The sequence below is a fragment of the Nicotiana attenuata genome, unplaced genomic scaffold, assembly GCF_001879085.1.
Source record: "Nicotiana attenuata strain UT unplaced genomic scaffold, NIATTr2, whole genome shotgun sequence".
Lineage (NCBI taxonomy): Eukaryota > Viridiplantae > Streptophyta > Magnoliopsida > Solanales > Solanaceae > Nicotiana > Nicotiana attenuata.
Window position 1 is genome coordinate 92,202 of NW_017671243.1, and position 24,108 is coordinate 116,309.

General features: G+C 38.9%; 1 protein-coding gene across 1 annotated transcript; it reads right to left on the bottom strand.

Moving 5' to 3' along the window:
• Positions 1-6,002: 6,002 nt before the first annotated feature.
• On the bottom strand, positions 6,003-11,856 carry LOC109206997 (U4/U6 small nuclear ribonucleoprotein Prp3). The gene is made up of 6 exons (XM_019369874.1): positions 11,146-11,856; positions 9,461-9,745; positions 8,698-9,162; positions 8,413-8,607; positions 8,138-8,301; positions 6,003-7,362 (listed from the first exon to the last, which is right to left on the bottom strand). The coding sequence occupies exons 1-6, from the start codon at positions 11,707-11,709 to the stop codon at positions 6,480-6,482; spliced, it is 2,556 nt and encodes an 851-aa protein (XP_019225419.1). The 5' UTR covers positions 11,710-11,856; the 3' UTR covers positions 6,003-6,479.
• Between the last annotated feature and the right edge of the window lie 12,252 nt (positions 11,857-24,108).

The following is a 24,108-nucleotide window of genomic DNA, read 5'->3' on the forward strand; positions in this document are numbered from 1 at the left end:
CCGTTTTCGGATCGGCCCAGACTGGTTGAAATCAGAACCGGCCCGGACCGGTACAAAGGGGGTCGGGTGGGCTGGGTTAATGGGGTAAGGGGGTCGGTCCGTTTACCTTGGAGCTACCTGTTAACCGGCCCGGTTAAACCCGGTCAACAATTTTTACTGTAGAACCGGTTAACCAGCACGGACCGGACCGGCCCAGACTGGCTACATTAATTTTTTTTTTATAATGGGGCTTGCCTTTTTTTGACCGTTGGCAACGGTCTTCTAGCCTTGGGGTCGTTGCCCAATGGCAGATTTGCACAAATAGCCCATTTTTGGGCTTTTTAAAAAAAAATAAACACCTTTTGTAATTACCTAATTAGCCCTTTGAAAAACTATAAATGCACCCCCCCCCCCCCCCTCCTTCATTTCTTCACTCATCTCTCATTTCTCAAACTCAAATTCTCAATTCAAGTTAAATCATGCCTCGTACTTCTAGAGTNTGGTCCGCCACTTGATTCTCACTACCTTTTTGGTCCATAATTTCTAGATCAAACTCTTGGAGTAGTAACACCCATCTCATCAATCTTGTCATGGAGTCTTTCTTTGTCATCAAATACCTAAGGTCGGCATGATCGGTATGAATAATAACCTTGTCCCCCATAAGATATGGTCGAAACTTTCCATTGCAAACACTATAGCCAACAACTCTTTCTCGGTGATTGTACCTATTAGGCTCAAGCACATCAATGGTCTCTGCAACAGACAAAGCAAACTCCACAAAATTAGCATATCCAAGAAAATTACCATCAGCTACGTTTACAAACCTTTGTGGTGGATTGATCACTCTCTTCTCTCTTCCTGTTGCAATGCTATAGGGTTGTTGTGAATGTCCATCAACATTATCATCTTGATCAATATTTTGCACCTCCTCCACTTCCTCTACTTTAGAACTACTGGGCTGAGCTAGTGAGATTCAATTTTTAGCTCTATGCGGTCACTGACACCACGATCTGTTTCTGCTATTGCCTTCTCCCTCTAACTGTCTAGTGAGACAAATTCATTGAATGTTACATCCTACTGANGAAGTTCAGAAAGTAAAGTGCAAGAACTGTGGTCGAGTCTTAAATCTTCGTCCAAAGTGTGGCACAAGCTCTTTAAGGAGGCATATGAAGAGTTGTCTTGAACGTCCTCTAGAAATCCGTATTTAACTTGATTTGAGATAATTTGTGTTATTTTAAAATTATTAGATGTATTTATGCTTAATGTTTTAGTTTGTTAGAATAATTTGAAGTATTATTATGCATGAAAATTTAGTTTTACTCTTTTTTCGTTAATTTACTTGTTAAATGCAAACTTCAATTTTGTAATTTTAAAATAACTGTAGCACTTGCAATTTATAAGTGCATTTTTTTCCCATCTTCATTGTATTCTTTATATTTTTTCTTTATATTAATATAACTTACAATAGTTATATAAAATACAAAAAAAAATTAAAAATTACACTAACCCGGCCCGGCCCCTTGTACCCGTAACCCTTACGGTTCATTTTTTACCCGGATGAACCCGAACCCGTTAAACCCGATAAGCCCTAACTCGTAACTGGCCCGGTTCCCAACCCGTATGATTCCAAATTTTGCCTACCCAGCCCGGCCCGACCCACCTGTTAGACACCCTTATATAAATCTACTCATCCAACTCACCATGCAAGAATGCAATGTTCACATCTAACTGCTCTAGTTCTAAGCCATGAAGAGCCACCAAAGCCAGTAAGATCCTGATAGAGCTATGCTTTACCACTGGAGAGAACACTTCATTGTAATCTATCCCCTCCCTCTGTGTAAAATCTTTAGCTACTAATCTTGCATTGTACCTTGATGTTTCAACCCCTGGATTGCCCTCTTTTCTTTTGAAAATCCATTTGCAGCCTAGTACCTTCTGTTCCTTTGGCAATGGAACAAGCTTCCATGTCTAATTCTTATGAAGAGACTTAATCTCTTCACTTATAGCACCAACCCACTGATCTGCTTCTGGACTAGAAATAGCTTCTTTATAGCTATTAGGCTCAAGCACATCAATGGTCTCTGCAACAGACAAAGCAAACTCCACAAAATTAGCATATCCAAGAAAATTACCATCAGCTACGTTTACAAACCTTTGTGGTGGATTGATCACTCTCTTCTCTCTTCCTGTTGCAATGCTATAGGGTTGTTGTGAATGTCCATCAACATTATCATCTTGATCAATATTTTGCACCTCCTCCACTTCCTCTACTTTAGAACTACTGGGCTGAGCTAGTGGAGATTCAATTTCTAGCTCTATGCGGTCACTGACACCACGATCTGTTTCTGCTATTGCCTTCTCCCTCTAACTGTCTAGTGAGACAAATTCATTGAATGTTACATCCCTACTGATAATTAGCCCCAGAGTCTTTTGATCTGTGAACCACAACCTATAACCTTTCACTCCAGTTGCATACCCTAGAAATATGCACTTCTTTGCTCTCGGCTCAAGTTTTCTATCCCTCACATGAGCATAAGCAGGACAACCAAATATCCTTAAATTTTAATAATCAGCAGACGAACCGGACCATACCTCAAAAGGAGTTTTGAACTCAATAGTTGTGGATGGAGATCTGTTGACCAAATAACTTGTTGTATTGATTGCTTCAGCCCAAAAATCTTTGCTAACACATGAGTGTGAAAGCATGGTTCGTGCCCTATCACAAGGCGTTTTATTCATACGTTCTGCAACACCATTTTGTTGTGGTGTTCCGACACAAGTGCGGTGTCTCACTATGCCCTCCCTGCTGCAGAAATTATCGAACTCAGAATTGCAAAATTCCAAACCATTGTCAGTTCGAAGACGCTTAACTTTTCTTTTCGTCTGTCTCTCAACCATCGTCTTCTATTTAACAAATGTCGAAAATGCCTCATCTTTTGTTTTCAGAAAATACACCCACGTCATCCTTGAGTAATCATCAATCAAAGCCATAAAATACCTGGCACCACTCTTGGAGGGAACTCTATTTTGACCCCACAAGTCAGAGTGTATATAATCTAACTTGTCTCTGGTCTTGTGCTCTTGTGCTCGGCCTTCTTAATGAACTTTACCCTTGTCTGTTTACCAAACACACAATGCTCACAAAAATTTAAGACTTGACTTTTGTACCCATTCAGCAAATTCTACTTACTCAACAAAGAAAATCCATTATCATTGATATGGCCAAGTCGCAAGTGCCACAATTGAGACTGATTCAGATCACTTTTCCCAGAAGCTACAGCAGCTTCCCCTTCAACTACATTGGCCTGAAGATGATACAATTTAGAATGTAGTTTACCCTTCATGAATACCATGGAGCCTTTACACACTTTAAGTATTCCATTCTCGGAGTGGAATTTATACCCTTGATCATCCAAAGTCGAAAGAGAAATCAAATTTCTCTTTATCCGAGGAACATGCCAACACTCAATATTTCTAATAATTTCCTCGAACATTCTCAATTTGATGTTACCAACCCCATCTACTCATTTGCTTGTAAGTTGCAAACCAATTCTTGTGTGGACACATGTGGAAAGTAGCACCGGAATCAAGAACCCAAGAATTCTGCCCATGACTAGAACTCACAACACAGATTTCCCCTACATAGTCACTATCATCAGAATTATTGCAGTGTCAACAATATTCGCCTAACTATCTATTTTCTGCTTCCCTCTTTTCTCCTTCGGCTTAGAACAATCTCTCTTGTAGTGACCTTGCTCCCCGCACTCATAACAGTGTTGCTTCCTTGCTCTAGACTTTGATCTGGCGGTTGACTTTTTCCTGTTAAAGTCTTTTTGTTGTGTTCTTCCTCTAATCACAAGACCCTCGCCCTCAATTCTGTTGTCTGGAAAGCTCTTTTTCAGCTCTTTAGATTGTAGTGCATTACTAACATCTTCTAGTGAAATGATGTCTTTCCCATATAGCAGCGTATCGGCAAAAGTATCATAAGATGGTGGTACAGAACATAACACAATCAAGGCCTGATCCTCACTCTCAATTTTGATATCCACATTCTTCATGTCCATTATAATTGAATTAAACTCATCAATGTGAGTTTTAACAGGTGTACCTTCATTCATACGGAGATTGTATAACCTCTTTTCAGGTAGAGGCGGTTTGTTAGCGATTTCTTAGACAGGTCTTCCAGCTTCTTCCATGTCGTTGCTGCAGAAGTTTCTTCAACAATTTCCCGAAGAACGCTATCTGTAACACTCATGAAGATCGCACTCAAAGCCCTTTACTTCAGATCTGTCTTCTTTGTCTCCTTCATCTCTTCAAGAAAATCCTCATCAATTGCCTTCCAAAACCCTTGTAACACCAGGGACGATTTCATCCTAATCTTCCATAGACTGAAACTAGAACCCCCGTCAAATTTCTCTATTTCGTACTTTGTTGAAGATGATGAAGACATCTTAATCCTAGATTATATGTAGAAACCCGAACCTTGCTCTGATACCAATTGTTGCGGAATATCGTGGGTTAACTAGCACACAATCACACACAAAGCAAATAGAGAAGAAAAATCTACACAAGGATTTAACGAGGTTCGGCTAAGCATAATCCTCGGGGCAAAAGCAGAGAGAGTTTTTCACTATGAATGAGAAGAAAAGCACAATACAATCTTTAGAATCCCCAACTACAACCCCTATATATAGATCCCAAAAGGTCTCAAACATATAAGAGAATGGTTTCCCAATTTGACAAGGACTATAGGTTTTCCTTTCCCAAATCTATTAGGACAATGGCTTTTCCTAAACCTATAGGGACTATGGGTTTCCTAAAAATATAAGGAATTAATTCAAGTCACAATTAACACATATAAAGCCACAAATTGTTACAAATGATTCGAAATAGAGTTATATGATAGAAAATTTCTTATATTTGTTTATATGGATTTAGACGAAATTGTCTCTCAACTATCCTAATAATTTATTCATTTCTCCTTAATTGCATCACAATATTAATTTCTAAAAAAAGTTTAATTTACATGGGAAGAAGGGATGAGGGGGGGGGGGGGGGTGTTACGGTACCAGACTGTAAGCGTATTCTTAACATTTCAGTCATCGCCGGTGTATACTCAATATATAACAAGTATATAATCAGTGTATGATGTGTCATATTGATTGTATACATAGTATACTGGCTAAAATTTGTAAAAAACAAATATTAGAGTTTTTTTTTTTTTCGTTGTGGGTTTTGTTAGAGTGGTATGTAGAGTAAAATCCCCTTCATTTATCGCGCTCGGCCTTGTTTGATTGGGGTGAAAAGAGAGGACGGTTAGGAGGAGAAATAATTAAGTAATAAAAAGGGAGAAAAATGTACTATTTTATTTGTCTACTTATAAATGGAATTGCAGAAATTCCAAAGCCCTCCATGTCAATTTTTTAATTAAACGTAGGTCTCGTTTGCTTCAATTCCTACAATAGAAAGAAACCTTTTTCATTAATCAATTAGTAGTAAATAATCAACCATTCAACTCTAGATAAGTAAATGTAGGTATCTATCTTTCTATCCTTCTCCTGGACCTTCACATATAATCATTTGTAAACCATATTATGAAAACAAAAGTATTTTGTTACGAAACTCATTTTCAACTTGTCATGAATAGGATGGAACCAAACATGTCAAAACAAGAGACACCATCCATCATAAATCCCTTAGCATTGAACAAATTAAAATTCAGAATTCTAAATCTATTGAATTTTGGTAGTCTATTTTACCTAATATCTATATTCTGTATCGAAAATACTGGTTCAATTGAACACTTTAAAACAGGACGCATCTGCTGCCTGTGATTGCAGAATCATTTCATCCCCAACAATAAGAGGAACACAAAACTAAGTAATTCATTTTTCAACTTCGAGCCCATAGGAGTAGGACCATGGTAATTGAAGGTAAAAAGGGACTAAGCAGACCAAAAATCACACACAAAGCAATCACTGTTTTTGTGATAAAGCAACCATAACAGACTTAACAGCAGCAGGTTAAGTCTTGATAACAAATATCCACACTTTCTCTGTGATTTCTAACAGAACAAAAGGGGAGAAGAAAGTCCATACACAAGAGTAACCATATTTACCACTCACCTATTCTGTGATCTCCTAAAGAAATCATCTGGTTTCAGTTGCGAGAGGTATCAGGTTGTAAACTACGTCACTAGCTCAGCTCAAATTAGCTATCATACCCAAGAAACGAGATCACTTAATCTCTATATAGATTCCATGCAACAAAAACAAACAGATGGCACAACTAAGTAATACTAGATGGAGCAACAGCAAGTAGAAGCTACCAAGATACAGTCATGTTACATGGACACCAACGCATTAGAAGAGTCATAAGTGCTCTTCATGAAAATGAAACTACAAAATGAGTACTAGTATTCCCCTTGCCTTTCCTCGGTAGGAAGCTTGAACTGATATTCGAGTTCATCATAAGCAATGGCCAAATAATCTCCAAAGAACCTAAAATTCATCATCTTTGAAGTTTACAGCAAGATCCCAGTAATGAGGAACCCCAGCATCAGCAAAGACCTTACGAGCAGCAGCCTCAGTCCTGCACTCGTGAACAAAAAACCTATGGAAGCTTGATTTAGCAACAGTGCCTTGCCAGACTAACACACACTTGTTGAGAGGCTTATCTTCGTCTTCATCTTCGTCTTCATCTTCTTTCTTAACAGCAGCAGCCCAGTCAATTCGCCTAAGCATAAGTTTCCCATACCGCTTGATGGACTTTTTACCACCTTCAACTACCACCACACTTATACCTTCCGAGATAACTGCACACCCAGTCATTCGATTCTCCTGAGCATTAACATCAACCTTGAAGCGAGTTTGAGGGTGTGAAAGGTCATTAACTCTGTATATCGAAACAATCGTCTCCGGTGCGATATTTGGATCATCAAATAGTTTTCTTTCTTTCTTCTCACGACGTTCATCAGGAGTGAGCTTTCGAGCAATATTTCTGTCTATGTGAGCCTGTTCTCGCTCAGCAGCAGCACTTCTGATCTCCATCTCAAGCTTTGTGGGATCCTGAGTGGCTTCTGAGCCAAGAACTTTCATAAGATTGCTCATTTTAACTTTTGGTTTTGGTGGTTCTAACAGGCCCTGACGTATCATTTCCTGCCTTTCTTTCTCCCTGGCCAGTCGGCGCTGGGTACGTAGTTTCTTCTGCTCCTTCTTGGTCAGCTTCAATGGTTGTGGAGGAGGTGGAGCAGGTTCAGCAGGAGGCTCAATAGGGCGGGGGTGTTCAACATAAATAGTGATCTTCTCCATCTTCAACATATCATCAGTTAAGTCACCATCGACCATACCACCATAAGTACCAGATCGTAACAGAGGAGCATCCCTGGCAGGTCAAACAAAGAAACAAGAATTACCTAGTGTAAATTGATTATTCAAACAAGGTAAGCATAGATAGCTATAAAAAGAAAATTAGAAATCACACCCAGATCATGTAAATTGAATAACACAAGGCAAAGTTAAGTCACTTCAATCAGATTATACTAGCACAAGACCAGTAATGTGCTCCACTAATAGTAACAGATGTCAATTTTGAAGGATTCCTCTTAAACAAGGAATGGGGGTTATTAACAACAAACAGGAACAATCATACCTCAATCTCAAACAAGTTGCGGCCTGCTATATGAATCCTCACTTACCATGTTACTCCACTTAAACTCATCTCACACCAAATGTATGCAAATAACAAGCAAGGATTACTTTTTAATTAAAAAGAAAAAAAAAGAGGAATCCACGTCACAGGGACTTCATCTGGAGAGTGCAAAGTCCAGCAGATAGGACGCGGGCCAGATAAGATTACACAATCACATCCAGGAGATAAGCCGCAATTAAAAAAAATTCTGTAATCCCCATATCTTGGTGATGCGTACATAGACTAGAAGCACCCAGGATGCAGAACCATCAAAAGTCAAATCAAATCTCATCTCATGGTTAAACATAAGACTAACAGTATTCAAGTTCCACTTCCATTTGTGATACTAAACACATTAATGAATGGTGGCTCAACAATGAGTGAGAAGACAGATTAAGGGTCCACTAAGGGGAAAAACACATGATAACCAAAAGAAAGTGAAACAGAAGGGAGATTGAAATCAACTTACCACCACTCAACATCAGGAATTGGTTCCTTTGGTTTTTCCTTGGTGATAACCCTCTCTGCCACCTCAATAAGATTTGGATTTATGTCAGGCTCAGCTTTTGCCTTTGCCAATTGCATTTGCTTTGCCCTCAGCTCTTTGGCTCGTGATTCACCATATTGGCTTTGCTAAATTAGGCATTGCATAATTAGAAAAATCCAATCAAGAGCAGGAACAAGAATAAAGAGAGAATCACAAAAGAATGCGAAAATACAACAGGGAGATAAATTATAAAGTACCTTTAACTTAATTAATTCTGCATCATGGGACCATTTACCTTCCTCCACAAACTGAAATGACATCCTCTTTGGCCTCAAAATTTTGTTCTTGTCAATCCCCATCCTCGGATCAAAATGAGGATTTTTATCAGGATCAACATCAAGTTCAGGTTTGAGAATTTGGAAGCTTTCTTTTTTCTGCTTGTTGATATTCACCTGCACAAACAACCCAAAGCCACCACACAAGCAATTTTAATAAATATTGAAACATGAAAAAAAGATGGCATGAACACATATAATCCGTACCTTAAGGGTGCTAGATGGCTTATGCACATTAACCACATTTCCCTGTTCATCAATCTCCCTGCCTAATGCATCCAAACGAAGAACAGGGGCTCTAGCAGGTTTTGGCTGAATGGTAACCTCTGGAGGCATTTGGCCAGGAAACATGTTAATGAGGGGGGGAAACTCCGGGTCCTGCCGGAATCCCATCTTAGCAAAAAGCTCGTGTGCACGCTTCACTTTATCGTAGTTCTGTGCTGTGACTGTGAGCCCCGCAACCTGAGGTAAGCCACTGGGTGGTGTATTTGCAGAAGCCACAGTAGCTATAGTCGATGTGCTAGGTGCTGAACTTGGAGTGGGTAATATCCCTGAATTTGAAGATGCAGCCAGTGGGGGCAATATCCCTGCGTCTGTTGAAGCGGCATAAAGGCTATCCTTGCGACCAATCTGTGAACTTCCCTCTCTCGTAACGTTGGCACTCTTGTTTAGCTACATAATTAAAATGAGGGCACATAATTAGTAGTTTAATACCTTTGACACAAAACAAAGAAGAAAGCTCTTCCCGTTCAACCTAAGAGGGAAAAGAAAAAACAAAAGCACGTTCTCTTTAGAGCTCTTCTTTTTCTTTTGATAAGGTAAAGGTTTTCTCTTTAGAGCTCTTCTGTATACGTCTAATAATGCGTGCTTCTCTAACTTAAAGAAACAGATAGGAACAGGGAGCCAAAGGGGAAGGAGAATAGAGTTGCAAACTGTAGAAATACGGTGGGTTTTCGGTGCAAAAACTTACCAAAGGAATTTTCTTAAGCTTTGCTGCCAGCTCCTTCTGCCTTTGTATGAGAGCCTTTGCATTTCCTTTGGCATCAAGGGATAAGGTGGCAGTCTTGCCAGCATCAGAAGCTGCCCCATCTGTACTAGATTTCCCAGGAACCGCATGAGATCTGTTAATATTAACTCCCTTATTTTCATTTGTTGTAGAAATTGAAGATACCTTGGTAGCAGGAGGATCAATACGAGTCAAAGATTTATCAGGGGAAGTCCTCGATGCTGCATTGTATGGTCCCATTGTCACACCCTGCAAATAAGGAAGTCCAATGCATAAATCAGGATAAACATCCTGACAAAAGGACCAATAAAATGCACCATAGAACAGTACAACTGAGAAACAAGTGCCATACTAACCAAGTTAAGCCCTATCAGATAAAAAAGAAACCACACAACAGACTTCTTAGGACATAATAAGAGCATAATGAAAAGAACATGATATAACCAAACAAGTTACATGGATCCTTCCTATAAGTTCCCCAATCTACTACCTGAGACCAAACAAAGCCTGACAATAATACCAGGTGGCAATATGATGAAAGAATCCCACAGAAAGTTTTAGTTCAGATAAGTTTCTATGGTCACTCACCAAACAGAAGCAGATATTTCCACAGATGAGCGCTAAACGAAGATAAGCAGAAGGATACGACAGATTTGGAGGATGAAGGAGGTTGAAGAACGATTGATCATGGCAATAGATAATAAAGGTAGTTAACAGATGAATGCAGTTCTTGAGGTCTGTGCTCCCTAGTCTAACATGAATGGTGGAAAGATGAAAAGCTGTTTGCAACTCCAAATCTACCACATAGTATTTCATGCAACAACAAGAACAAAATGACAGCACTTCGACAAATAGAAACCTATTATCACAAAGGCATAGTATTGACATCTAGACTAACACAATGCAACATCATGGAAAGCCAAAAATCTCCTTACAAGCTTAGGATAAATCATCTAAAGTGGTTGAAAAAATACACAAATATTGCCAAAAGCAAGCACAACAAACAAAATGCGACCCAACTCAAAATAGATTTTTTCATAAAATAGGAATTGTAATTCATCAAGATGATATAGAAGTATGCAACCTCGTATCCCAGTAACAAAGGCGAATGGCCAGGAGCGGATCTAGTTGTGTCAAGGGGGTTAAATTGTATCCCCTTCACGGCAATACTTTTGGTCATATATATAAACTGTTGAATCCCATTAACATAAGGTGAAAATTTATTGTAGTTATAAAGGGGGTTCAAAATTGCTTTAGTCCATAGGTCCAAATCCTAAGTGTTACATTTCATTACTTTTTTGAATCCCATAATATAAATTCCTGGCTCCGCCAATGGGCATTGGCAGTAAGAAGCAAAGCATGACATATACAAACATAGGTAAAAGCAAGCATAACAATGTAAAATGTTTCTTCTTCTTTTTCTATGACGGTGGTGCCAGGGCCAAGCTTGGCTATTCTACTGGCTACCTGCTAGCTCCTGCCAGCATAGGTACCAAGTAACTTGCCCGCCTTAGACAAATGGGAAGAAATCAAGTAGTTTGCCTCTAACAAATTCTCATCTGAGTAAAGACTGGTATTCATCAACACTAGACAAAGGCATGCAACTTGGTATATACTAGTGAAAAAGAGCATGGCAGTAAGAAACTCACATTATCAATGGAACCAACACCATGACCATTATCATTGGGCTCGAGTTTCGGTTCTTCCTTCACAATTCTCATTTCAAATCTTTTCCCCTTCCTTTCCTCGTCAATTTCCACATCCTCTTCCTCCTCCTTCACTTTATCATCAAATCTCCTCCTCTCTCTTCTCTCCTCCTTCTTATCCTCTGAAACCCTAGCTCTCTTCTCATCTCCTCCATTGCTCTTATCCACACTCTCTTCTCCTCTCTCTTTCCTCTTATGTGCATTCCTTCTCTCCACTGAATCCTCTCTCTCATACGATTTCTCGCGTTTCTCTCTATCGTCTTTCCTCCTATGCGGATGCCTTCTCTCCACGGAATCCTCTCTATCGTAAGATTTTTCTCTGACAACTTCCGATTCGAGTGATTTCTCGCCACGCCTTTCGCGATCGCGACCTCTTCGATCATCGGATCGGTGTCGGTTCTCATCGTCGCGATGGTGGTGCTTCGAACGGTCGCGATGACGATGGCGGCGGTCGTTGTCGTCGTCTCTGGATGCTCGTTCTCTCCTACTAGATTTTTCTCTCTCCATTTCGAATTTCTAGGGTTTCTGAAACTTGAGATAGCTTGCACTCGAATAGATTTGTGTTTCACGAATTGAGAGCAATCCGGAAATTCTGCATTTGGGTTTGGGCGCACTGATGGGTTGGGTTTAAGGATGATATTTGATTGGATGTTAACATGCTATTTGACTTGCCCTTAGTTTGGATGATTGTTACGAGTTAATTTTAGAGAAATTTTCACATAGCGGTTATTAGCTAGCTATAGCTACCGTTTACTATATTATTTTCTATAGCTATGTTTTCAATTTTGCTAAAGTCTATTCGATCTATTTAAGCTACTGTATTCATGAATACAATAGCCAAATTTGGCGTGAAACAGGGGAGTACATCTAGGTTATTATTGTATTCGACTGTATTCACGATATGTATTTGTGAATACAGTAACGTAAATAGCGCAAATCGTGGTCTATTCAGCTTTTTTTAAACGGAAAGTGAATCAATTAACACAAATAGACTCCTAATATAACTCAACAAACTCAATTATAAATCTGAATACATAAATTATATTAATTAAAAAAAACATATGAATACATCATGGAATATAGCGAAACGGTGAATACAATGAAATACATGGAATACAACGATATACATTGAAATACAATGGGAGAAAAAAAGACAATGAATACAATAAAATACATAGAATACAGCAAGATATATTGAAATACAATGAAAAAAGGTAACAGACTCTTCAAGTTGCTCAGCCCCAAACTCCGTCATCTTTGTTCAAGAATAACCCTAATGTCGTCTCGTCGATAGCAGATTTCGAACCTCCATTGTCAGCCCCAATTTACCCTATGTCAGATTTCGACATTGTTACGAAACATAAGACATTGATTTCTAAACAGACTCTTCAACCACTAAACATAGCTATACGAAATTTTCATTGTCAGCCCCAATTTTCCTTTCAATAGCAGATTTCGAACCTCCATCTTTCTCTCTAGGGCTTGATTTCGACGTTGGTTCAGAGCCCCAGGCCACTAACAATGAAAATTTCGTTCGACAATGGAGATGAATCAGTGGAGAATCATGGTTGTATTCATGGAGAAAGACTGGCGTTGAGAGAGAGACAGGGTGGAGAAAAATATGAAAGAATGAGAGAGAAAAATAATACAAAGCGTATTTTATGGCTTAAGGGTAGGAGGTGACCATAAATAGATATTTGGCTATAAAAAGCAAAAGGTAGCTATGAAATATAATTTTTTGAAAGGGTATTTATTTAAAATAAATAAGGTATCAACCTTTGCTACAGGAGGTAAAAAATTTTTAATTTTATTAGTGGTCATTGAACTTTTGTGTTTGTTACCCAAAAGTCATTTTTTTTTTGTTACGTAAAAATTATTTAACTTTGTGTTCATTACTCAAAAGTCACTATTTTTTTTTACATAAAAATCATTTTACTTTGCTCTAGTTATCACAAAAGTCACATTTGCGAGATTTTATGATCTTTTTACTTGAAAAGTTTCTATTATGCCCTTGATATTATATAAATCTTCATATGTATATAATACATTCTATATTATATACTATATAATATATTTTTACCTAGGTTTTATATTTATAACTAAAATAACTTGATATTATTTTATTTATTATTTTTATAATATATTCGTACATTTAATTTTTCCTTAACTAATTTTATTTTTAATTTTTACCTGTGTTTTATAAAATCTTGTCAAAGTGATTATCGTGTCAAAGTAATATCTTTTCTTTATAAAACCGAAAAAACGGGCTAATTCTCTCGTTTCTCTCTACTTTCTCTCTCTAGGAGCACGGTAGTGAATTTATCGTGCCCAGCCATCGGAAATGGCCAAAAGAAGGTCGGCGAAGAAGCCAAACAACAAAACGGCAGTGGCCATTGAGGCTATTGCAAAAAGGATTGGTATAGCAGGAGCATGCATGGAGGGCGAAGGTAACGAAGATGAACCAGACTGGCCGAAATTGCCAAATCGGAGGAATGTACCTAATACACCACTCTCAGGTGCAATTACAGCCGAAATTATGCAAATGAGCAGCAATCGGAACAAAGGAACACCTCAATCTGTGGTTTCAGCACATGCTAGGTGACGGAGACACAACAGATACTGGAGGTTCCACAAGCGAAGGGAGCTGAGAATAAGACATGGGAAAACCTATTGGGAAATAACCGCTTTGGACTCGGAGGAATGAATTTAAGCTTTGTGGCTCCTATTTTTCAAAATGGGGAAAAAGTAGTGGAATTATCAAAGAGTGAGGTGGAGAAGAAAACAGATAAATGGAGGAATGTTATCATACTATATGTAGTAGGAACCACACCTACAATTGGAGCTTTAGAAAGGTTTGTTGCTAGTCAGTGGAATTTTATCTCAAAACCTATGGTATACTTCCATAACGAAGGATACTTTGTTATAAAATTTAATAATATGGATGATAGAGATGCGATTCTGTATTCTGGACCTCATACAGTTGGCAATAAGCCAATAATCACAAAAGTGTGGACACCTGATATAACGACCCGACCGGTCGTTTCGAGCTTTTGCACTTTGGTCGCCAGTTCTCGGACACGATTTGCCCCATGTAATGTATTATGACTGATGAAGATCGTTGGTTTTGGTTTCAAGAAAAATCGGAATGAATTTGAAAGAAACAGTTTCAGATGAAAGCTTTAAATTTGAAAGGTTTGACCAAGAGTTGACTTATTTTTTATATGAGCTCAGATCGGAATTTTTATGATTTGGTTAGCTTCGTAATTTGTGACTTAGGAGCGTGATCGGAATTGATTTTGAGGTTCGGAGTAGAATCAGGCTTGAATTGGCGAAGTTGATATTTTGGCGATTTCCGGATGTAGGTGAGATTTTGATCCGAGGGTCGGAAGGGAATTCCAAGAGTTGTTGTAGTTTCGTTATGCCATTTGGTATGTGTGTGCAAAATTTCAGGTCATTCGGACGTGGTTTGGTCGGGTTTTTGATCAAAAGAGTATTTCGGAAGTTTTTAGAAAACTTAGGCTTGAATTCGATGAGTTTTGGGTAATTAGATGTTGTTTGAGGTGTTTTGATGATTGGAACAAGTTTGAATGATGTTATGGGATATGTTGGCATGTTTGGTTGAGGTCCCGAGGGCCTCGGGTGAGTTTCGGGTGGTTAAACGGACCTTTTCGGACTTGGAGAATTGCAGAAATTTCTGTTGGTGTTCAGTTCAGATGTTCTTCTATGCGATCGCGTGGTTATGAATGCAATCGCATAGGGCTATTTGGGGCAGCATGATTTTTTTCTATGCGATCGCGTATAAGGGACTGCGATCGCATAGGCTTGTGTGGTGTGCCTTCGCGATCGCGTGAGTGTGTGTGCGACCGCAGTGAGTTAAAGGGGCAGAGCATCACGTTCGCAGGGTGTTAATTGCGATCGCATAGAGTAATTTTGCGGGAGCTGAGTTTTGTGCATCGCGATCACATGGTTTTACCCGCGATCGCATAGAGGAAAAATATGCCTGGGCAGAATGTTTTTAAAGTCATCTTGTTCGCGAATGTGGGTCTATTTTCACCCATGGCTGCTCGTTTTTGGAGATTTTTGACGGAAATTAAAGAGGGATTCAAGAGGAATCGACTTGAGGTAAGAATCTTGGTCTTAAAACTCGATTATATTGTGAAATCCACCTAGAAATTCATGAAATCTAAGCCTAAAATTGAAGAACTAGGGCTTGAGAAATTGGACTTTTGAATTGGGATTTGAAGGACCATTTGAGGTCGGATTTGAGAACTTTTGATATGTATGAACTCGCGGGGAGATGAGGAATCTAATGATGTGAAAATTTCTGAGTTTCGAGAAGTGGGCCCGGGCTCGGGTTTTGGAAATTTCGGGATTTGTGCCTGTTATTGATTATTTTCGCTTGGGCTTTGTTCCCTTAGCATATTGTGATGTATTCGTTCTGATTTTGGATAGATTCGACGCGCGTGGAGGCTGATTTGAGGGGCAAAGGCGTCGCGAGCTAGAGGTTTCGCCGGTTCGAGGTGAGTAATGATTGTAAATGATATTCTGAGGGTTTGAAACCCCGTATTTGCACATCGTAGTGCTATATTGAGGTGACTTGCACGCCGGATAGCGAGCGTGGGGTAGAGCACCGTTGGGGATTGAGACTTGGTCCGTCCCGATTGATGAATTTATCGCGTATTTGACTAAAACTTGTTTGTTATCATCATGACTTGGGCTGATTGCCATATTTGGGCTTCGTGCCAGCTATTTGAACCCTTCGGGGATGTTTATCACTATTTCCTCACTATTTTGAATTATTACTTGAACTCAGTCCTGTTGATATCTACTGTTTTACAACTCAGCCATTTTTACTCAGTTTTGAGACTTCAAATGATATTTCTAAATGATGTTTTGGGCTGAGAAATACTATTTTACTGTTGCCCGAGAGGCTTATGTGATTTTTTGACTGAGTAAGGCCGAGGGCCTGTGTTGTGAGGATATCTTTGGGATCGGGCTGCACGCCACAGCGGTGATACACTGATTTGATTATGAGGCCGAGGGCCTGAGATTTGTACGCCACGAGATGGCTTGATATTGCGCTTGGGCCGTAAGGGGCCCCTCCCGGAGTCTGCACACCCCTAGTGAGCGCCGTCGATGAAATATATGGATCGGGCTGCACGCCGCAGCGATATGTGGATCGGGCTGCATGCCGCAGCGATATGTGGATCGGGCTGCACGCCGCAGCGGTTACTATATGATACTATGCTGAGAGTAATCTGAGAGAGAGAGAGAGAGAGAGCCCGAGGGGCTTAGAGTGTTATGAGAATGAGCCCGAGGGTCTGGTATTGTTCTGAGATATTGCCCGAGGGGCGAACCTTTATGTGTTCATCTTTCATATTTACTTGTCATTTTAGCTGTTATACTGTGGTATTTGTGCCCGAGGGGCGGATTTTCTGTACTTATCGGCATTAACTGTTTTGCAATCATTGCGTAACTGTTGAAAAAGTCATCTTCAAAAGAGGTTTAAACTGAGCTAAGATATTTTCTAAAGATTTCACAGCTTCACTGCTTTTCTCAAAGGGTTTTACACTGCTTCTATATAGCATGATGGTTTGCTTTACGTGATTTCTTACTGCTCAGTTGTTATTTACCTTTATTACTCACTGAGTTGGAGTACTCACTTTACTCCCTGCACCTTGTGTGCAGATGCAGGTATTTATACACCCAGTAGCGGGTTTTGGCTGATCGGTGGCAGTGTTGTCTGATTTAGCGAGCTGGCTGCCAGCGTTCGCAGCACCGCATTTCTTCCTTTTGGTTTATCAATCATATTTTGAATGTTTCAGGCCTTGTAGTTGTAGTTATACTCTAATAGATGCTCGTGACTTGTGACACCCCGGTTTGGGCTGTGTTTGGGTTGTATTCCGCACTTAATAAAGAAATCCTTGTTTAGACTGTGATTATTTAACTATGCTAAAAACTGTTTATTAATTTTTTTAACTATTCTGAAAAGGCAAAATGGGTTGATTGGCTGGCCTTGTCTTCACGAGAGGCGCCATTACGACCGGATCGGGGTTTGGGTCGTGACACCTGATTTTAGTTTCAAGGATGATATTCTGAAAACTATTCCATTGTGGGTCACTTTGCCAAACCTTCCACTGAATTGTTGGAGTGAAGATTCTTTGAGCAGGATTGGGAGTGGGTTTGGAGTCCCATTGTATGTAGATGAGTGTACATAAAAAATGGAAAGGATCTCGTATGCTTGAATACTTGTGAAAATGGATGTAATAGTGGCACTTCTTGAAGTTATCAAGGTGCAGGATCCAAATGGAAGGCAATTTATTCAAAAGGTGGACTATGTGTGGAAATCGGAATATTGTGGAACCTGTTTGATGATTGGCCATTGTTGTAAAGAGACAAAGCATCCGGAAAACCCAAAAATTGTGAGGAACAATGTGCAGAAGAATGTGTGGCAGGCAAAAGGAACAATGGTTCAAGTACAGGAAAAAGAGAAAGAAAAAGAGAAAACAAACATCAAAGAAGGAAAGCAAGTAGAAACAGATAACACAGAAGGATGGAAGGAAGTAAGGGGCAAATCAGCACATGTAACTGATGATGGATGAATGAGCATAACAAATGGTTTTAATGTACAGAATATGCAAAATGAGAAACAACAGCAGACTGATCAAGTAAGGCAAGTTGAAAGAGATCAATGTAGCAGGAGTGGGAATACAAGGGTAGTTCAAAATCTCTTTACTCGGATATGAAAATAGTAGCTTGGAACATTAGAGATCTCAAAAAGATTTTCAAGCAAAAGGAGTTAAGTAGATATATTAAAACAAATAAAATTAGCCTAATGGTTATAGTAGAACATAGAGTTACTGAAGTAAATGCAAATCAGATATGAAGAAGATTGCAGCAGGATGGAGTTGGGTTACCAACTATAATCGAAATGGTAAAGGAAGGATATGGGTAATATGGGATCCTAACATCATACAATTTAGTGAGATGATGAAAAGGTGACTATTGGTGCAATCAGTCTGCAGTTTTATTTTACAGCAGTATATGGACTACATACTATTGAAGATAGGAAAGCTTTATGGCATGAATTAGAAGCGGCTCACAGTAGAACTAATGGGGCATGGATTGCAATGGGAGACTATAATGCAATTCCGGGGATAGAAGACACAAAAAGTGACAATCCAGTGCAAGAAGCTGAGATAAGGGACTTTAGGAATTTCATGTTGAGCAATAACATGAATGAGCTAAAATATATAGGGAGAAAATTCACATGGACAAACAGCCATGTGTGGAGCAAACTAGATAGAGCCATAGTTAATGCAGAGTGGATGACTACGATGAAATAAATAGAAGTGATAGTGATGGATCCTTTTATATCAAATCACTCTCCTCTGAGTATACAATTTGAAGATACAAGCAGGGGGGTCCAAAGCCATATAGATTCTATTACTATGCAACAGAGAATCCAAAATTCCTAAAGGTTGTGGAGCATGCATGGAATATACCTAACAAATGGCAGGGGATGGAAAAAGTGTGGCAGAAACTTAAACTGGTAAAGCATGAATTGAAGAAATTGCATATTGAGGAATTCAAAAGGGTCAGGGAGAAAGTCCAAACAATTAGAAGACAACTACAAGAGACACAAGAACAAATGCAGAATACAGATCATCAAACATATCTTTTTGAAACTGAGAAGGAGCTGAGAGTTCAATTAAAGAAATGGGGATTGATAGAGGAAAGTATTGTGAGACAAAAATCAAGAACTCAATGGCTAAAACTTGGGGATTCAAACAGTGCGTACTTCTATGCTTGTTTAAAGAATAGAACGTCAATAAATAGTATCAAATCCCTTGTGAATCAAGCAGGTACTTTGCTGCAAACTGAATAAGAGGTAAAGGAGGAAGTAGTGGGGGTTCTATAGAGAGTTATTGGGAAAAGATGCTGAACAAATGCCTGTGATAAACCCAGAGATAATGAAAAATGGTCAAATGCTGACAAGAGAACAACAACTGAAGTTAATAGAGCCAGTCACCACAGAAGAAATATGCATTGCAGTGAGGAACATAGCTGACAACAAAGCCTAGGGTGTGATGGGTTCGATGCTTTTTTCTTTAAGAAAGGATGGTCAATTATAGGAGAAGATGTGATCAATGCAACAAAACAATTCTTTACCACTGAGGAGTTGTACAAGCCAATCAACTGTATTGCAGTAACTCTAATTCAAAAGGTTAAAAGCCCAAGTTCAGTTAAAGAGTACATGCCAATCTCTTGTTGTACTGTGTTGTCTAAGATAATTTCAAAGGCGCTCACCTCAAGATTACAAATGGTTATGGATAGCCTTATCGATGTAAGCCAGGCTGCTTTTGTACCAGGAAGGATTATTTCAGATAACATCATATTAAGCCATGAATTAGTGAAGGGATATGGGAGGAAAGGGATAACTCCAAGATACATGATTAAACTAGACATGCAAAAAGCCTATGATTCTTTGGAATGGTATTTTTTGAAGCAAATTCTGATAACAATGAATTTCCCTATCAACTTTGTGAAGTGGATTATGAAGTGTCTTTCCACTGTATCCTGCTCCATTCAGATAAATGGCAGACCTACTAGTCCATTCGCAGCAAAAGGGGGCTAAGACAGGGGGATCCACTATCCCCATTTCTGTTTGTTTTAGCCATGGATTACCTAAGCAGATTTCTTAGAACACCGAAGAGCCAACCAGATTTTAATTACCATCCAAAGTGTGAGAAACTACAAATTATCCAATTGGGGTTTGCTGATGACCTATTGTTGTTCTGTAGAAGAGATGAAGTATCTATTCAAATGCTTTATAACTATTTCATGGAGTTCTCTAGGTTATCAGGACTGAAAGCAATCAGAAGTAAGAGCTCTATATATTTTGGTGGAGTTTAGCAGTGCAACAGGCTGTTATGGATAAACTTGGCTTCTAAAAAGGTATGCTGCCTATTAGATATATGGGAGTCCCCGCTAAGTACAAAAAGGATGTATATCATACAGTTTCAACCATTGTTAGATAGGATGATTGGTAGAATAACATCATGGACTACAAAGTTTTTATCATATGCTAGTCGAATTCAATTGATCAAGAGTGTCTTGTTTTCTATTCAAATCTACTGGTCCCAAATCTTTGTCTTCCCAAAGAAGATGATCCAACTAATAGAGCCGATATGCAGGAATTTCCTATGGTCTGGGGGTGCTGATATATCAAAGAGAGCATTAGTAGCATGGGATAAATTGTGTCAACCAAAAGTTACTGGGGGATGGAACTTGCTAGACATAGCATTGTGGAATAAGGCTGCCATATGTAAGCTGCTATGGAATTTAGCTCAGAAAAAGGACAAGCTATGGGTACAGTGGATTCACATATACTACAGGAGAGGTAGATATATAAGGGTTGTTGAACCTAAGCAAGCTTCATGGATGGTGAAGAAGATATTGAAGGCTAAGCAATACATGCCTGATGCTGGAATAAACCTGACAGAGATTTTTGAGAGGGAGAACTTATCCATCAATAGTTTATACAAGATGCTAAGAGGTGAGCAACAGAAAATGCCTTGGAGAAAACTAGTATGCAATAATGGAGGAATGCCAAAATGGACTTTCATTCTGTATTTGGCTATCATGGGCAAGCTGAATACTAGGGACAGATTAGCAAGATGGGGGGGGGGGGGTGACAAATGAGGTATTGTGTCCATTGTGCAGTATAGAAGAGGAAAGCATCGAGCATTTATTCTTCAAATGCACTTTTGCAGAATCAATCCGGAGGAAACCTCTACAATGGATGGGCATTAATAGACAAGCCATGGACTGGAGTCAAGAAGTAGCACGGGCATACTGCTATGCAAAGGGCAAATCAGCAAATGCTGAGATATGCAGAATGGCTTTAGCTGGATGTGTCTACTATGTGTGGCAGAAGAGAAATCAGAGGATCTTTAGAGCACAATAGAGGCAATAAGGGATAATGGTAAAGCATATTATACAAATGATATGTGGAAGGGGCCATATGACGACCAGACTCAGAAGAAGACTTGAAGAGTTGAACTTCTATCCATGATCAGAAGATGATGAAATAATAGTACAATTCAATTGATAAATTGAAATGATATTTAGCTAGTAGTATAGGGAGTTTTGGGTGATACTAAGGCCTGGGATGATGTCCAACCTTAGTGATGTTTTTGTTTTTGAGCTGTAATTTCTCGCTTTGGTAATAAAATATGATAATTACCAAAAAAATATTTTCTTTATTTTGTTACACAAAAATCATTTTACTATGGTCTAGTTATCAAGATAATCACTTTGAGAAAATTTTATAAAACTTTTACCTGAAAAGTCTATTATGCCTTTGACATTATAAATCCTCCAATTTATGTAATACATTCTAGATTATATATTTTATAATATATTTTTACAAAGGAATTTTACTTATAATTAAAATAATTTTATGTTATTTTATTTATTATTTCTATAATATATTAGTACGTTTAATTTTTCCATGATACTGAATTTGTTTAATCATATTCAAGCATGAATATATTTTCAAGTATGAAAAGGACAAAAAATATATTTATTTGAAATAACAAAAACAGATTTTGACCCCAAAATGAGGTCTAGATTCCAAATTGCATATTCAAAACAAACTGCATATTCAGGCTCGTGGGTGAATGGGTGATCGGATTTTGGTCCGAACCTCGAGTTTTGACCAAGCGGGCCCGGGGTCGATTTTGACTTTTTTGGGGGGGAAATGATAGAAAATCTATAATTAAGCATTGGGTATGAATTCTATAGCATTTATTGATGTTTTTAAATTAATTTGGACTAGATATAAGTAATTTGGAGGCGAATTCCAAAGGAAAAGCGGTGTTTGAGTCTTGAGTTGGCCGTGGAAGTTCAAGGTAAGTGTTTGGTCTAACCTTAGCTTGATGGATTAGGAGTTGTGTCTTATTTGCTATGTGTTAATTGTTGAGTACGACGTATAGGCACGGTGACGAGTATCTATACGTCAGTGTCAAGCATGCCCGTGAGTCTTATACTATGATAAATGTGACTCCGTTTTGTATTGTTCATGCTTTATATGATGATTTCTATTGTTGAACAAGGCTTGTGGAAGTATTATTGGTAATTAAATATTGTAGAGCGTTGGCTCAAGTTGTGAATTGAGTTGTGAAGTAATTGTGGAAAAGAGAAGAGGTTTATGGTATTGTCTCCCTTGCCAAGATGTTATTGCTTTTGAAATTATCTCCCTTGGCAGGATGTTATTGCTTTTGATATTATCTCCCTTGCCGGGATGTTATTACTCATGATATTGTTTTTCCTTGCTGGGATATTGTTGTTATGTTATTGTTCCCTTGCCGTGATTCTATTGTGATTTTATTGATTCCCTTGCCTGCATTGCTTTGTGATTTTTGATTGGGTAAGGAAGAGTGTAAAAGCACGAAGGGTGATACCGTGCATGATAGTTGTGAGAGAGTGTTAATGCACGAAGGGTGATGTCGTGCCGATATTGTGAGGTTAAAGAACGAAGGATGATGCCGTGCCACACAATGTACAATGTCGTGCCATGATATGAGTGATAATGCACGAAGGATAATTCCGTGCCATGATTATGTGAGGTAAAAGCACGAAGGGTGATGCCGTGCCGATTATATTGATTCTTATGGTGAGGACGAGATTAAAAGCACGAAGGGTGATGCCGTGCACTGGTCTTTGATTTCCTGATTCTTGCTGATAATTGAGTTATGGTGTTCTTTACGTTTATTTATTGGTTCCCTGTTGTTACTTGATTTCCCCGCAGCATGTTTTCCCCCTCCTATCTTTACCTGTAAATTTCTGCATTTACTTTTCCGCTGTATATGAATTAACTGTATATGTTTATTTGGTAGTCTGGCCCTAGCCTCGTCACTACTTCGCCGAGGTTAGGCTAGGCAGTTACCAGCACATGGGGTCGATTGTGCTAATACTACACTCTGCACTGTGTGCAGATCCCGGTACTGCAGCTTTTGGACCACAGTGAGGTTGCTTCTTCCAGTTCATCAGGCGACCCGAGGTAGTCCTGCAGGCGTCCGCAGGCCTTGGCGTCTCCTTCTACCATTTCCTTTATGTTTTTACTTATTCATAGAGAGATTCGTGTAATTCTATTCAGACTTTATTTGTTGTATTCATAGATGGTCCGTGACTTTGTGACACCAAATTCTGGGTAGAGTTGTACTTAGACTTCTGCTGTTTGTATTAATCTAAACTATCAAATTTTGTCTTCCGCATTATTTTTTTGTTACTATTATTTCCGCTGCTTTTGTTATGTTGTTTTGAAATTGTTAAAGGATTAAAAATGAAAATGGTTAAATAATTGGAATGAATTGGCTTGCCTAGCTTTCACTAGTAGGCGTCATCACGACTCCCGAGGGTCCGAATTTTACTAGTTTCAAATTTTACAACTAAGGGTCCGAATCACGTCATATGACCTACGTTTCTTTTCAAATTTTACAGGCACAACTTAAATACCATATAAGACCTGTACCGGGCTCCGGAACCAAAATATGGGCCCGATACTATCAGATTCAAACACATTTACATTTCCAAAAACTCTTATAATTTCAGTCAAACAATTTTTTTTCAAAAATTCATTTCTCAGGCTTGGGACCTCGGAATTCAATTCCGGGCATACGCCCAAGTCCCATATTTTCCTACGGACCTTCCGGGACCGTCAAATCACGGGTCCGGATTCGTTTACCCAAAATGTTGATCAAAGTCAACTTAAATTCAATTTAAAGGCAAGAATTATCATTTTTCACAGATTTTCACATAATGGCTTTCCGGATACACGCCCGGACTGCGCACGCAAAATGAGGTGAGACAAAAGGTGGTTTTAAGGCCTCAGAACACAGA